A 13,909-nucleotide genomic window follows, 5' to 3' on the forward strand; every position below is an offset into this window, starting at 1 on the left:
ATGAGCTCAATTACCACGTTAGTAAGTAACCAAACACCACGCCACAACCTCAGATGCTGCAGATCTAGGTATGTATTCCCAGGGTTCCGGGTTTTAAGGGCCAATTTGACCAGGAAAAAGGGGGATAAATGGGTTTTACCGGGGAAAATATGACGGTCTTATTTACATAGTTGATTTGTTAAATAATCAATATTTGAGGACTTGATATCCGTCATCTCCACAAATTTGTGAACATTTTGATAAAAAAGTGAAAATGTTTTTGGTATAAAAAAGTGCATTTTTCTATTCTCACTTTTTTTCGTTTTTCAATTTGTCACCAATTTTGAACAAGAAATTGTAGAAAAATGTGGCTTTTCCACAGATTTTTTCAAATTTTCCTACGTTGGATGAGAAATTGTAAAAAAATGTGGCTTTTTTCCCAGATTTTTCCATTATTTTGCACTTATTTCAGTTTGATATTTAAAAAAGCTTGCATTTCTCCCACTTTTTCCATTAGTCCATTTGGTCCTTTTTACGCAGCGAAACCCTGGCTTTGCACATATGGGATGGAAATAAGTAATTGGACCTCATGCAAATGAGAACTTACTTTTTAGACACGTTTTTATTATGACAACATGACGATTAGACAACAACGAGAAGAAGAAGAGAAGACGACGACGAGATCACGACACGGATGGGACGACGACTATTTTTTCCTACTTTTACCCCCCTCCTCCCCCCACGCCGATATTATGGTACAGACGCATCGGCTCATTTACATATACATAGATTTACATACTCGCTAATAAAGTTCTACACACGGACGACTAAATAATTTTTTTCTGTATACTTTTTTTTGATCGAGTCAAAATAGAGGATTTCTTTTTGTCTTCTGTCAAACAGCACCAATTTTTTGTTTCCTTATTGACAAGGGAACTTTCGCAGGGGATGCGATCCGATTTTGAGGAAATTTTAGGGGGAATCGAGCAGAAATTTGGGAAGAATAGATCTTCAAATTGGCGAGTCTGGCGGAGGTATTTGCATTCGAAGAGGAGAAAATGAGAATTTTGGTGGGTGTGTCTGACGATTTGAATTTGGCGCTGGATTTCACATTGCCCTGGATGTGCATAGGTTTTGATAGGTCTCACTCTGCCCCATTTTTTTGGTTCGATAGAAACACGAGCAGGATTTAGTTTCACTCAAAATCTATAATCTATGTCAATTTTAAATCTGTGGTTTAAAAAGTTGACAAATTTTACACTTTTCAAATTTACTTGTTAGGTTTTCTCCTCTTTGGATGCAAATATCCCTGCGAAACGTGCCAATTTGGGAGATCGGGTCTTCGCAAATTTCATACTAATTAAATTTGCAATCGATTTCCACTAATTTCCTCAAAATCGGAGCGCATCCGCTGAGAGAGTTCCCTTCCGAGTTTCGCGTTCCGATTCCGACCCACGTGTTTGTAACCTGTTTCATGCACGTAATAAAATAACGCTAGAAAATTAGACATTTTTAGCTTTCTTTTCCCTCCAACTCTTTTCCCTCGTAAATCCTGACCCAACTTTTTTTTATCTTAACGCTAAGAAGTGTTAATTAATTAATTAATTAATTAGATAATTTCTGTATTTTTTATTTGAACAGCAAGAATTTTTTAAGTAAGAATTTACGTAATCAGCGTATACCAAACAACAATGATTTGATTCCCGGCGTATTAAGCTGCTCTCCCAATGCGGTATGTTACGGGCAGAGGGCAGATATGTATTTATTTACGAAAAATGGCTGAAATATGGGAAGAAACGACAAAATATTTACGAAAAATGACCAAAATATATAAAAAAAATGGCCGACATGTTTACGAAAAATGATCAAAATACTTACTAAAATTCACCAAAATATTACGAAATTTATACGAAAAATGTATTTTTTTTAGAAATTCGTTTCTATTTTTGAATTTAATGTTCTGAATTTTTTGTGGTCGAATTTCTTTAAGCAAAAAATTTCGTATCACACATGATTGAAATATTTGCAAAAAGTATATATTTTTTTAATAATAGGGGAAATATTTGTAAATTTTTATGTTTCTGAAAATCTAGACAAATTTAACAATAAATATGTAGTGAAAATATTTGGAAATTTGTGTAATTTATAAAAACTAAGGAACACACCCTCAAAATTTCGCTGTCGGTTGTTACGAAATGAAAAAAATGGGAAATAACTACATATCCGCGCTCTGGCCGTAAAATCCGTCCCTGTTTTTAATCCTCTTATAACTTTGAGTCATTGTTTGAAAAGTAGGTTTTAATCTGGTTTTAGTTAATCTCTGCAAGCGTAAACTTCTCCACTCTTTTTGTCCGAGTCTAACTCTAAACAATGCTACAATTTCTCTCCTTTTTCTCCCTTTTTCTCTACCCACTACCAAGTCGGTAATGATATTTCTTATTTTCTTAAACATTTAGTTAGGTAACAACATTTAGTAATTCGTACAATATTACATCAAGATTTAGATATTTCTATATTAAAATCTGGTTTTCGTCCCAACTTTCCCCACCAAAAAAAAAACATGAAAATTCTATATTTTTTTCTAAGGGAAGTAAAAGTATCACATGTACTTAATTAATTAATTAATTATGCTTAATTTTACGCTTGATTTTTTGTTAATAATAATACGGATATTTTTTTTATTTATGTAAATACTGATTAAATTTTGGAAATTTTTCAAGTCTTTTACTTCCTTTCTGATTGTTTGATTCGTTTTGATATCGAATTTTATATTTTTTCTTAATAATTTCAGGTTTTTGATTGGTTTTTTGGTACGGTTAGAATTTTTCTAGAATATTTCTGTGACGCTCAGTCAATGGTAAATGTGGTCAAGGAATAAGGGTAGATTGAATTAGATATATTTACTTATCGGTAATACAGAGGGCTTATCGGAAATTTTTGTAGAATTATGTATGACTTGGCAGAGATGGGTGAAATACTGGGTGAAAATGGGGAATTTTTTTAGCTCTGTTTTTCCAGGGTTTAGATTTTCAGGGGTGTTTTACAGCCACAATCTATGTATCTGTACATCGAGAAATAACCTGTTCACGTTCATTTGCTCGTTCATAGAGGATAAGTAAATGAATGAAAAATGAATTGATAATTGTTTCAAAATTTTTGAATGGATAAATATCACATTTTTTAATTTTAAATTAATAAATAAATAAATAATGATTTTTTTCTAATTTTGAATAACTGAATAATGTTTTTAAATTTCTAAGGAAAGAATAATGAATGAATTTTGTATGAAGAAATATTCTAAGAAAGTCAAAATGCATTGTTTTCACGGTTAAAAAAATTTAAGTAGTTTGAAAAGTGATAAAAAGTTAGTTTTTTCCTAAACACGTGTTTAGGTACAGCTGTTTTTACAGCTGTTTATCTCTGTAGCTTCATATCTTTTTATGGTTGTAACCGTCTGGAAATAAAAATCCGGAAAGAACTGACTCTAAAAATATTCTATTTTGACAAAGTATTTTTCCCATCTCAGAAATTTTAGGGAGAGGAAAATAAATATAAATTTTCCGATTTTTTTCCATGGAGGACATTTTGATTGTATGCAGAGAGAGTTTCCGACTTTCTCTCTGGTTTGACACGTATTTATTTATTTTTATACACATATTGAGTAAAATATTATGCACTTACGTACGTAGAATAATATCGTCTCAAAATATCTTTACTCAAAATTTAAATCTCAATTTTTCCGGCATTCTCATCTTCCCCGGAAAAATACGTGGTGAACACGTGGGTTTAAATGCACGTGGTTAAATTAAATACATATGACATAGGTGAATAAAAGAGCAGTCCATCATAAAAGCACGTGATGACCACGTCGTTAAATTGAATTAACGGGTCAACGATACCCGTCATAAAAACGCAAAATTGCAATCTCATTTTTGCCTCATCTTTCAGAAACACGTGGTGAGCACGTGGGTTTAAATACACGAGGTTAAATTGAATAATTAGGTGAACATGACGTACAGCGGACCATCAGAAAATTAAGAAAACCCGGAAAAAATGTGTTTAAATTTTTGGGTAAAGATATCCCGTGACGATATTAAGAATTTGGGGTAAGACGAGACGTTTGCTAAACTAAGACATTGCTAAATAAATAAATATTTACGCTTTGCTCTCTTGTGGTTTAGTTGGAGGATTCGCAGGTGTTGTGTCGATGGAGGAAGGATTTGTTGTGGGCGAGTCCGAGAATGGAGGAGGCGACGTTGCTCTGGCCCGAGTCCGTGGATGACCTCACGCCTCGAAATACGGTCGTCTGCAGAGTCCGCTTCCACTTGTCCTGCGTCGACTTCAGCTTGATCAGCCACGTGTTCTAAGAGAGAAAAGTGAGACAAAAAAGAATTTACATTTCTGAATGAAACAATTATTTCTACTTCTGAAATTAAAATTTTAAGTTATTCACAAAAAAAAATGAAAAAATCTATGAACGTTTTTTGTAACTCGAAATTTTTTCACATGTAACTAAAGTCCAAATTTTTTTGTACTTATAAAAATATTGAAAAAAGATGTATGTACTTTTGCATTAAAAACGTTTTTAAAATTAGGATTCAAATTCCTGTCACTCAAAATGGAGACCTCTCAGCAGATACTACCAGATTTTGAGAAAATTAGTCTCAAATGATGGTAAATTTAATTGGTACCAAATTTTCGAAGGAAATGATTGACACGTTTGGTCGAGATATTTGCATCATAGGAGAAGAAAACGCGCCTTGAAGTTAACAGATTTTTATGTTTTTCAGATTTACTGGACGTTTTCTCCTCATCGGATGCAAATATCTCGGGTCAAATGTGTCCATTTAATTTCCAAATTTCGTATCAATTAAATTAGTGATAACTTTTCTCAAAATCTGAGAGCGTCCGCTGAGGGATCTCCCTTGAGGGGAGTGGTGTAATTAACCTTGATCTGGTCCGACGGGGCTTGGAAAGTGTGGACGGCAATGATTTGTTGGAATCTGTTCAAGCTGACGAGGACGAAGGAGGAATCCAGCTTCGTCGAGTTCGTCTCCCCGTCCGCGATGTCGTGGATGAAAAAACGGTCCAGCGAGATCGGCTGGCGGTACACGATGTAGCGATGGTTCGGCCCCGACCCCTCGCCCCCCACCACCGGACCACTCTTTCCACACGCGCTCTGCCAGTTCTCAGTCAGAGACGATTTCTACACAGAAAATCAGAAAAGTTAGTGTTTATTGGGGGAACATTTTTTGAACTACTTTGTCAGAACAAAAATTCTAATTTGACAGAATTTTAATAGTGCGGCATTGTCTAGTTCTCGTCAGTAAATGGTTACGGATTTTTTTGTAACAAAATTTCTATCGGAACGATTTTAATTATTCCCAAGAAGTTACCATTATTCTCGGGAATTTACTTTAAAACGAATTGGAACTTTTAAAATTCAAATTAAGGAAAAATAGTGTTTTCTAGACTATTGACACTGTTCCTGCCAATACAAATTTGTAATTAGTATTTCTAATTTTAGTTGCACTCAATTTCTAATTATATTAGAAAAATTCCAATTTAAGTAGATTAAGAAATACTATTCCCCCACTAAATTTAATAAATTTCAGTTGGCTGACCTTTTTGCTGAGCCCTTTTTTCCTCCTGGTGATGAGAAGCATGTCATCGAAGAGGATGACGTAACACTCGGAGGACTTCCCAGTGTCCCACAGTTGCAGCAGCCCCTCGTAAATTATCTGACGACGTGGCGACACAATTATCGAGTCGCACGGTTGTCGCCCCAACGCCACGCGCAGAAAGTCGGGGACCCAAGTCTAGAAAAATGAAGAAGAAATTAAATGAAATTAATTTTTTTTGCATGTGGTGAAAAATGTTGGAAAAAGTGAAAGCATGGAAATCCACGTGGTGAAAAATTTCCCACCTTTTGGAATTTATCTATAGTGTCTTTTCTGGTGAAAAAAGTGAAATTAGGAAAACCCACGTGGTGAAAATTTTCGAATTTTGTTTTTACTGAAGCAGAATTTCTCTGTGTTGAATTTTCTCTGCAGATTAAATTTTACAGAAGTAGATTTCAATTCTGGGGATGTTTTCAGTCCAAAAAATTGTCAGTTTTGGAGCATTTTGGCTTTGAAAAAAGTTTGCACATTTGATTCTGGATACTTTCTATGTACAAAGTTTCAAAACATGTAAATTAATTTTGAAGTAGAAGCATCACATCTAAAATGTATTATGAGGATACAAGAACATTAAAATTTCCATTATTTTGTCCACCCCATTAATTTCCATTAATTTGAATAAAAATTCTTCAAATTTTAATTCTGTGTATGCTTTCTCTTAAAAAAATTGGGGTAGTTTCCCACTTTTCCATAATGATGAAAATAATACAAGAAAACTACATAGTATAAAATTTCAACTATTTTGTCAAAATTTTACGAAAAATCCGCCACATTCTGGGGATGTTTTCTCATTTAAAAAATGGGAAATTGTGCACTTTTCGGTTTTATATCGAGGTGTTAAAAATAGCGTGTGTATTACGACGATACGGGAGGGAGGATTACATAATGTGCAATCAGCCAACAGGTGAGAGGAGGACAAACATGTTGAGAAGTTGGCGGAGCGGAGAATGGTGTGACACCTTGGCAAGTCCGACCCCAGAGCACAATTAGTACCGCTTGGACGGTGGCTTGCTTGACATGAGAGGAGGAGGACACGTAATCCGCCCTCATCATGATTGAGAGCCCTCAACTCCCACGAGAAGATGCGCTCTCTCTCTCTCGCAAAAAAAATTAGTGGTTTGCGAATTGTCTAGCTATCATCGTGGTGCTAAAAACAGCCCATTTTCATTGGAAAAATAGGGTTGCGTTAGGTTTCATTAAATATTTTGAGAGAAATTAGAGTGAAAAATGGGGATGTTTAGTTGAAAACCAGAAATATTTCTCAGGCAAAAAGGACGAAAAAGAGGAAACTGCCTTGCCAAAAATTTAATGGTTGCGAATCGTCTAGTCATCATGGTGGTAGTGGTGCTAAAAACCGGCCGTTTTCATAAACAGGGTTGCAAATTCTATGAGCGAAAGGCGAGTGGGAAAAAGGGGGATGTGTTAAAAAGAAATATGTATGTATGTACTGGGCAAAATCGGAATATCTGATAAATTTTGTCTGGTATAATTGGATGAGGATCTATAATGGGAAATCTATATGGGATGCCCATGACGGGAAAAATTGGCTTAAAAATACTAAAACGGAAGTTGAAAATGGACTAATTAGTGGGAAAAATGGGACTAAACAAATAGAAGTATGAACTTAAGGGGAAGAATCGGACTACCCAGTGATAAACATGGGACAAATTAGTGTGAAAAATGGGGATATCTACTTATAAAGTAATGAGAAATATATATATAATGGGCAAAAAAATCGGACTTTCTCGCAAAATTGAGGAAACGAAACCCTGTAATTTTTGATAATCCTTTTCCCTCTCGATTTCACCCGTGTCTGTCTGTCCGTCTGTCTGTCTGTCTGGCCGCCTGGAGCTAAATAAACACATCTCTATCTGGGCTTCCGCTAATCTGTTCCGTCAGTGCCTTGTTTGGCTCCCTGCTCACGAACACCAGCCGTTCTTCCTGATAAAAAAGGTGGCTGGCCCAATCATCCCATAAATTCGGTGGAATGGGGGCAGAATCCGGGCAGCAGGTTTTAAAAAGTCGGGTAAAATTGGATCACGAAATTCCACTCCCGTCAGAATCATCATCCTTTCTGTTGACATTTCCCTAAAACTCGGATTACGGGATGAACACATCCACGTCCACCGCATACTCGTCAAAGGTGAAGTTATCTACACTTCAGGTTGCCCGAGCCACGTAGATATTTTTATCTGGAAAGGTTGGATCACCCTCGTGGGACACATATTTTAGTGAAGTGTCAGTTTTCATTGGCACGTTTTTATTTTCTGGGAAATTTTGTGGGGCATGGGTTTTGAGAGGAATAAATAGGTTGGTTTGTGAAGTGAGGTTAGAGTTTGGTATGATTTTTAATGAAGGATTGGAGGTTTGGTGGGAAATAGGGTCTCGTTTCTGGCAGGTTTGCTAGATTTTTTGCACGAGAAAAGAAAGCAAAGGAAGAAATGTTAGGTGCAAGAAACTGGGAGAAAGTGCAAGGAATGGCCACGCGCTGTATGTCGTATTTAAGCGGCGTGGCGTCGTTTCTTGCGCCGTGCATTTCTTACAGGCCAAAATATTCCCTGCAAGAAACCACTTCTTCCCGTTATTTCTTGCAAGTGGGAACTTGTACCCAACTTTCTCCCCGATGTCATAGATTGCAAAAAAATGAAAAAACAAATTGCAAAATTGCAAATAAAATTGCAATATATTTGTCCTAAATTGCACACTATGGTGTGCATATTTAGCCTACTTTGTAAAAAATACGCATATATTGTGAGCATGTGGACGATGTTACGTATATACGAAACTATTTCTGTTAAGAAAATTAGATCCCAAAAAAAATTACGACTGGACAGATGCGTGGATGGCGAGATGGACCAATTTTCTGAGTAGTATTAAAGGAAAGAAATATGGAAATTTCATGACCCCGGGTCAAATCTATGCGTGAGAAGAATGCTGCCACCTTTGAATGATAAGCTTCATTAGTCTCAAAACTCGTGAAATTCATGCCATTTTACAAATTGGCATATATATGTATAAAGAGATTAAACAGGGGTAGAGTGAGATTAAAAATCTATAACCACATCAAATCGTCACCCAATGTAACCTTAATCAGGATCAATATTTACTACGACACGCCTGACTGGACAGACATCTTGACTGGGAAATAAGCCCATTTTCTGGGTGATAAGGAAAGAAATGTGGAAATGTCATGACCCCGGGTCAAACTTGTCCGTCAAAAAGGAAAGCTGTCACCTTTCCTCACTTTCACTTTTTTCTCTCCGATTTCAGGATGGGACTCACCTTGGGCTCCATTTCCAGAATCGAGGGCCACACAATGTTTCTCTGGATCTCCAGGAGACGCTCAAAGTTCTTCAGCCAACGCATCTTATCGTCTAGTTCACCTTTTGCAAAGAAAAAATGGGAAAAGTGAGAAATTTTGCTTTATTGACTTCTCCCGATTTCTGCTGAATAAATTTTATTCAGCGAAACGTGGAATTATGAATTTCAGAATTTAAAAAATATATCTATTTAGTTTATCGAAATTTTTGAGAAAGTATGATTTTTTCATCGTAATAGTTTTTTAGATTTGTGAAAATGTTGACGAACTTAAAAATACTTGTAAAATTGTCTTTTTAAGAAATGATTGTTCAAAGTTTGTATAAGTTATTAAACAATTATTAACATTTAAAAATCTCTAAATTTGTCAAAATTTTCATAAATTTACAAACAATTCTCCAAATTTTGTATAAATTTAAATACAATTTTTAAACTTTATATTAATTATTAATTAATCATATTAATAAATTCTAAAATAATGATCAAAATTAAAAAAAAATAATGCTCCATACATATGTTTATAAATTAAAAAATAATTCTTTAAAGTTGTAAAGTTTAGCATAAATTTAGAAATAATTCGATGCATTTAAAAATAATTTCATGACTTTTCTTAAATTATAAGAACTGCCTTTACAAAAAGTACAAATTTTGAAGTTAACTTACGAATGGAGTTTTCCTGTATTTCGAGTATTTGGACGATGAGTGCTTTTTCCTGGGGTTCGGCGGTGCGTCCTTGAATGTCCTTGAGAATGAGGGGGACCTTCATCAAGTGCTGCACCGGCGACACGAGGAGGTCCGTCAACTGCAACTTCTTACACCGCGGATCCTTCATGCAAAGCTGAAACCCCAAAAAAATCATGACTTTTTTATATTTCTGGAAAATCTTTAGGAAAACTCTTTTCTTTAAAGCTCATTTTCACCTTATTTTATTTATAGCCACAAGTTATTAAATTTGGGCTGCAAAAATAGTTTTTCTGAGCAACTTTTAAATTTGTGGATAAATAGTAAATATTCGTTTTCATATATTTTCAAGATTTTATTTGGTAAAATGTGTCCAAATAATTTTTATGATTAGTTAATTTGACAATTCATGTATTTCACTTTTTTCTAAAATGTGTAACAAATATTAGGACACTGTGAAATTAAAAAAAGGAGTGTGGAAAAAATTATGCTTGAATCAAAGAGACAAATTGGTAAAAAAATGCGATTTTTTTGCAAAAAATTTGGTAAAAAATTGGACAAAAAATACATGTCTTTTTGCATATTTTCGTCACAAATACTTTGTACTTTCTTTCCAAACTGCGCCGAAATATTGAATCTCAATTCAATTAAATCTTAAAAAATACGATTTAGCCAGAAAATAAATAAATGAAAAATAAATTTTGTACGTTTTTTTATCCTAAGTATTTTGTCCTTTGCTCATAAATGTGAATATAACGGGGTCAAATATTAACTAGATCGCCGATTTGTCTCCCCACAATTCCCACGTCCTAAGAAATTCAAGTTTTTGTTATCTTCTTGTTCCAAATTTCTCAAAAAAAAAAGTTCCCGAAAATAATTTTTACCTTTTCGAAATCGCAGAATTCCACGTGTCTCCGCAACGTTTCCAAATAGTTGAGAGCATTGATGTAGTTGAGTGCGTAGCGATGGTAGGCTTGCGACATTGCTCTCGCCTTGCTGCTCGGCTCAAAGAGTTTCGCCAACACCTGCATCGTCGGCAGTGATCCCGCCAAATCCGTGAGGGTGAGAAGCAGGTGGATAAATTCCTTGCAAAACGCATACGTCACGGCGCACAGCTCGTCCAAGTTGCCAAAAAGTAGTTCTGGTTCGGCATACATGGCAAATCCTTCGACCTGAATGCGCTTCAAGGGTTCCATGAATACCTACAAGGTTGAAAAAAGAACTCGGGAATCAGGGAAATTCCGGAAATTGGGAGAGAAAGCGGGAGAAAGTTTCAGAAATTTAATAAAGCTTTTATCTAAAAAAAATCCCATAATGTTTAAGAGTGGTGGAAGTTGATAATCGGGATATTAATACTTTCTCCCGCTAAAGTTGATACTGATTAGCTTGGTAAAATATCATAATCCCCCAATTTGAACCATTCACCGCTTAAATAAAATATGGGGTAGAATTTTAACCAAATTTTTCTTTAAGAAAATCTAATTTTCTCTATTTTTTCTCCTGCAGCTGTTACATTTAAATCTTCGCGGTTAATGATGGGGTTCAAATTACCCCTAGATTTACGCGGTAAATTTAAAAAGTTCAATCTAAAACATTCTCCATTTTTATGGGAAAACCTTGCAATTTTGTCTAATTTCTTTTCCCTCCCGCTAAAAAAATTCAAAGTTCCCGCCACCCACTCACATTTTTGAGGACCATGAGATGATCATAGAGAAAGGAGCACTCGCTCTGAAAGAGGTCCCAGAGGGCTTCTTTCTGCCTCAGCTTCTGCCTCTGCTCCGGATCCGTTTCGTCGCTCGAACTCTTGCGCGAGGTGGATGGTCCCGCCGCGGCAAGATTGGTCGCGGTCGCGGCAGGATCTGGGATGGCGGGAACCGGGGGTGGTGAAGACTCTCCCCCTCCGCACGCCCCACTCGGCCCCCCGCTCTCTGGCTCTTTTCCCTCCACTAATTTTTCACTCATGAGGAAACCCTGCGCGCGGAAGAGGGCGGGCGTAATGCGGCGCTCGAGACAGCGGTCACTCATGGTGCGCATGAGCCCCATTCGCTTCCTGACGAGAGGTTTCGACGGGGCCGGGTTGACGGTTTTTGTCGGTGAGGACATTACCGTCGCCATGGCGCCGGATGTTGTCATGGAGACTTTCAGCGCGGTTGGGGGTGATGTCGAGGAAGATGTGGAAGGTCCCGCCACGGCGGAGGATGGACTGTGAGAGAAAATTTAGTTGGGTTTTCGAAAAATTGATAATTTGCTAATTGAGTAGATCAACATAATTTGCGGAATTTATAACATTTGACAAATTATTTTGCTTGGAGAAGTATGGAATGTTTGAGAACAAATTTATCTAAAATTTATCCAAAAACCGTTGAGGTGAGTATGCCCAAATTTTTTGTCAATGGAAATTTTGGAGGGAAATTGAAATTCACATGCTCGAAATATTGACGTCTTTTTAATATTTATAAAATATCGATATTTTAGAACAACAGCTATTTAGAATTACGAAACAAGATTAAAATGATGAAAAAACAGGTCCGATCATCACAATTCTTGCAGCTGGAAAAAGTTCATCTGGCAAATATCAATTGTCTCGTCATGGTAACCTTCGTCATACTTTCACGATTGAAAAAGTTCCTATTTTTATCCCGACATGATCCCATCGTCATTTCCGTTTCTACCGGATGAATACTTTTTCATCTCATCGTCAATTTTATTTTTGTCTCTACGCGAAAATTCTGCCCGAAACGATATATCCACACTCTTAGAAAACTGGTATTAAATCATTATCGACCGGAGTACATATGTATGTGACTCTACCGGGACTGGTGTTAACGAGAATTACCGTTCAGTAATGTAGTGGTAATGAAAAATTTACCACTTACGACCAATCCGGTAGGAAATTATTACCAAATCAATACCAGCACGGAGTATCTGTGTGACTTTACAAGATTTTTAGCGCTATAAGCTGTATCCATACACTCTTAAAAAAATCAATAACCGTTGGTATTGATACGTGACTCTACCGCGTGGTATTGATCCGGTATTGAATTAATACTACGTGGTAAAAAATGTAATACCAATTAGTATTAAAATTATTACCATGAGGTATAATTTCAATACCGGTTCGATACCCATATGGTATAACCGTTTAATACCAAAACGGTAGAGTCACGTATCAATACCGTTAGGTTTTTTTTCAATACCAAGTTTCTAAGAGTGTAATCTGTGATTTATTCATGATTTCGTAGTGATTTGATGGTTTCTCGCATCCTAACTGATACTTCATAATTTTCAAAAAATTATTTTATTCCGATTTTCTGATTGGTCGATATTTTGATTGTTATGGTGATTAACATACTGAAATCATGAACCTGTCAAAGCATCACCAAATCACGAACTATGAATGTAGCTATACTTTATTTTTCACCTAAACTATCAATTTTAGTCGTGTGTCTGTAACTAAGTTGTGTCCTATTTCTCATGCAACTCACCCCGCTGCGCCATACTTGAAATCATTGACGGACGAGGATGTCGACGGTCCTGAGGAAGATCCCGAGGAGACCACGCTTCCAGACTTTTTGGTCTTTTGGTTGCACACGTGCGCGACAAAGTCGGACCAGACCATGCCCTTGAAACGGGAAAGTTTCGGGTCGCTAAAGTCGCAGGGTTGGATCAGGTTCATAATTTCTTCAAGAGTCCCACTAGGTCCGCCTTTCGATCGACTGCTCCGTTCAAACTAGGGATAAAAAAGAAGGGAATTTCAATTCAACTTTTCTTCTTTTTTAGGAAATGTTTACTTTCTCTTTTTTGTTTCCTTCCTTCCTTCTTTCAGAAATAAATTGGCAGTTTGGTGACTTTTTTTATTGAGGTAAAATAAAAAAAAACGTTTGATAGAATGAAGTAAACAGGGTGAGGAAAGAAGAGAAGGGGGATTTTTTTCAGGGGGGAAATTTGTGAAATCGGAAATTTTAAAAATTGCTCAAGGATGGTTTCAACTTTGTGTTTTTGGAAAGTTGAACTTTCGGGAAACCTGAAGTTGCCAATTTTTTCTTGGGAGTAGAGTCATAAATAGTTTGCGAAAATTGCTACATTTTAATTAATTATGAAATTAATTAGTTTTAATTAATTTTAATTTATTTTGGTTGTTGGAAATACGAAAAGATAAAGACGTTGGTTTCTTAATGGTGCCAAAATTAGCGGCATTGTTTCCTAAAAGTTGGTATTTTTCCCCCCATAAAAAATGTATGTAAATTTCT

The 13,909-nt window shown here is 36.0% G+C and overlaps 1 protein-coding gene across 1 annotated transcript in view; it reads right to left on the reverse strand.

Moving 5' to 3' along the window:
* Positions 1–2,377: 2,377 nt before the first annotated feature.
* The window catches only part of LOC110860427, a 75,671-nt gene continuing 64,139 nt past the window's right edge, over positions 2,378–13,909 (reverse strand). The window contains exons 9-16 of the mRNA XM_035860384.1: positions 13,145–13,389; positions 11,343–11,862; positions 10,544–10,861; positions 9,642–9,816; positions 8,943–9,043; positions 5,604–5,798; positions 4,928–5,185; positions 2,378–4,342 (exon numbers count right to left, since the gene is read on the reverse strand). Coding sequence (XP_035716277.1) covers positions 4,157–4,342; positions 4,928–5,185; positions 5,604–5,798; positions 8,943–9,043; positions 9,642–9,816; positions 10,544–10,861; positions 11,343–11,862; positions 13,145–13,389 — 1,998 coding nt within the window. The 3' untranslated portion in view covers positions 2,378–4,156. The remainder of the gene's footprint in view (positions 4,343–4,927; positions 5,186–5,603; positions 5,799–8,942; positions 9,044–9,641; positions 9,817–10,543; positions 10,862–11,342; positions 11,863–13,144; positions 13,390–13,909) is intronic.

Source organism: Folsomia candida, unplaced genomic scaffold (assembly GCF_002217175.1).
Source record: "Folsomia candida strain VU population unplaced genomic scaffold, ASM221717v1 Fcan01_Sc032, whole genome shotgun sequence".
NCBI classification, from domain to species: domain Eukaryota; kingdom Metazoa; phylum Arthropoda; class Collembola; order Entomobryomorpha; family Isotomidae; genus Folsomia; species Folsomia candida.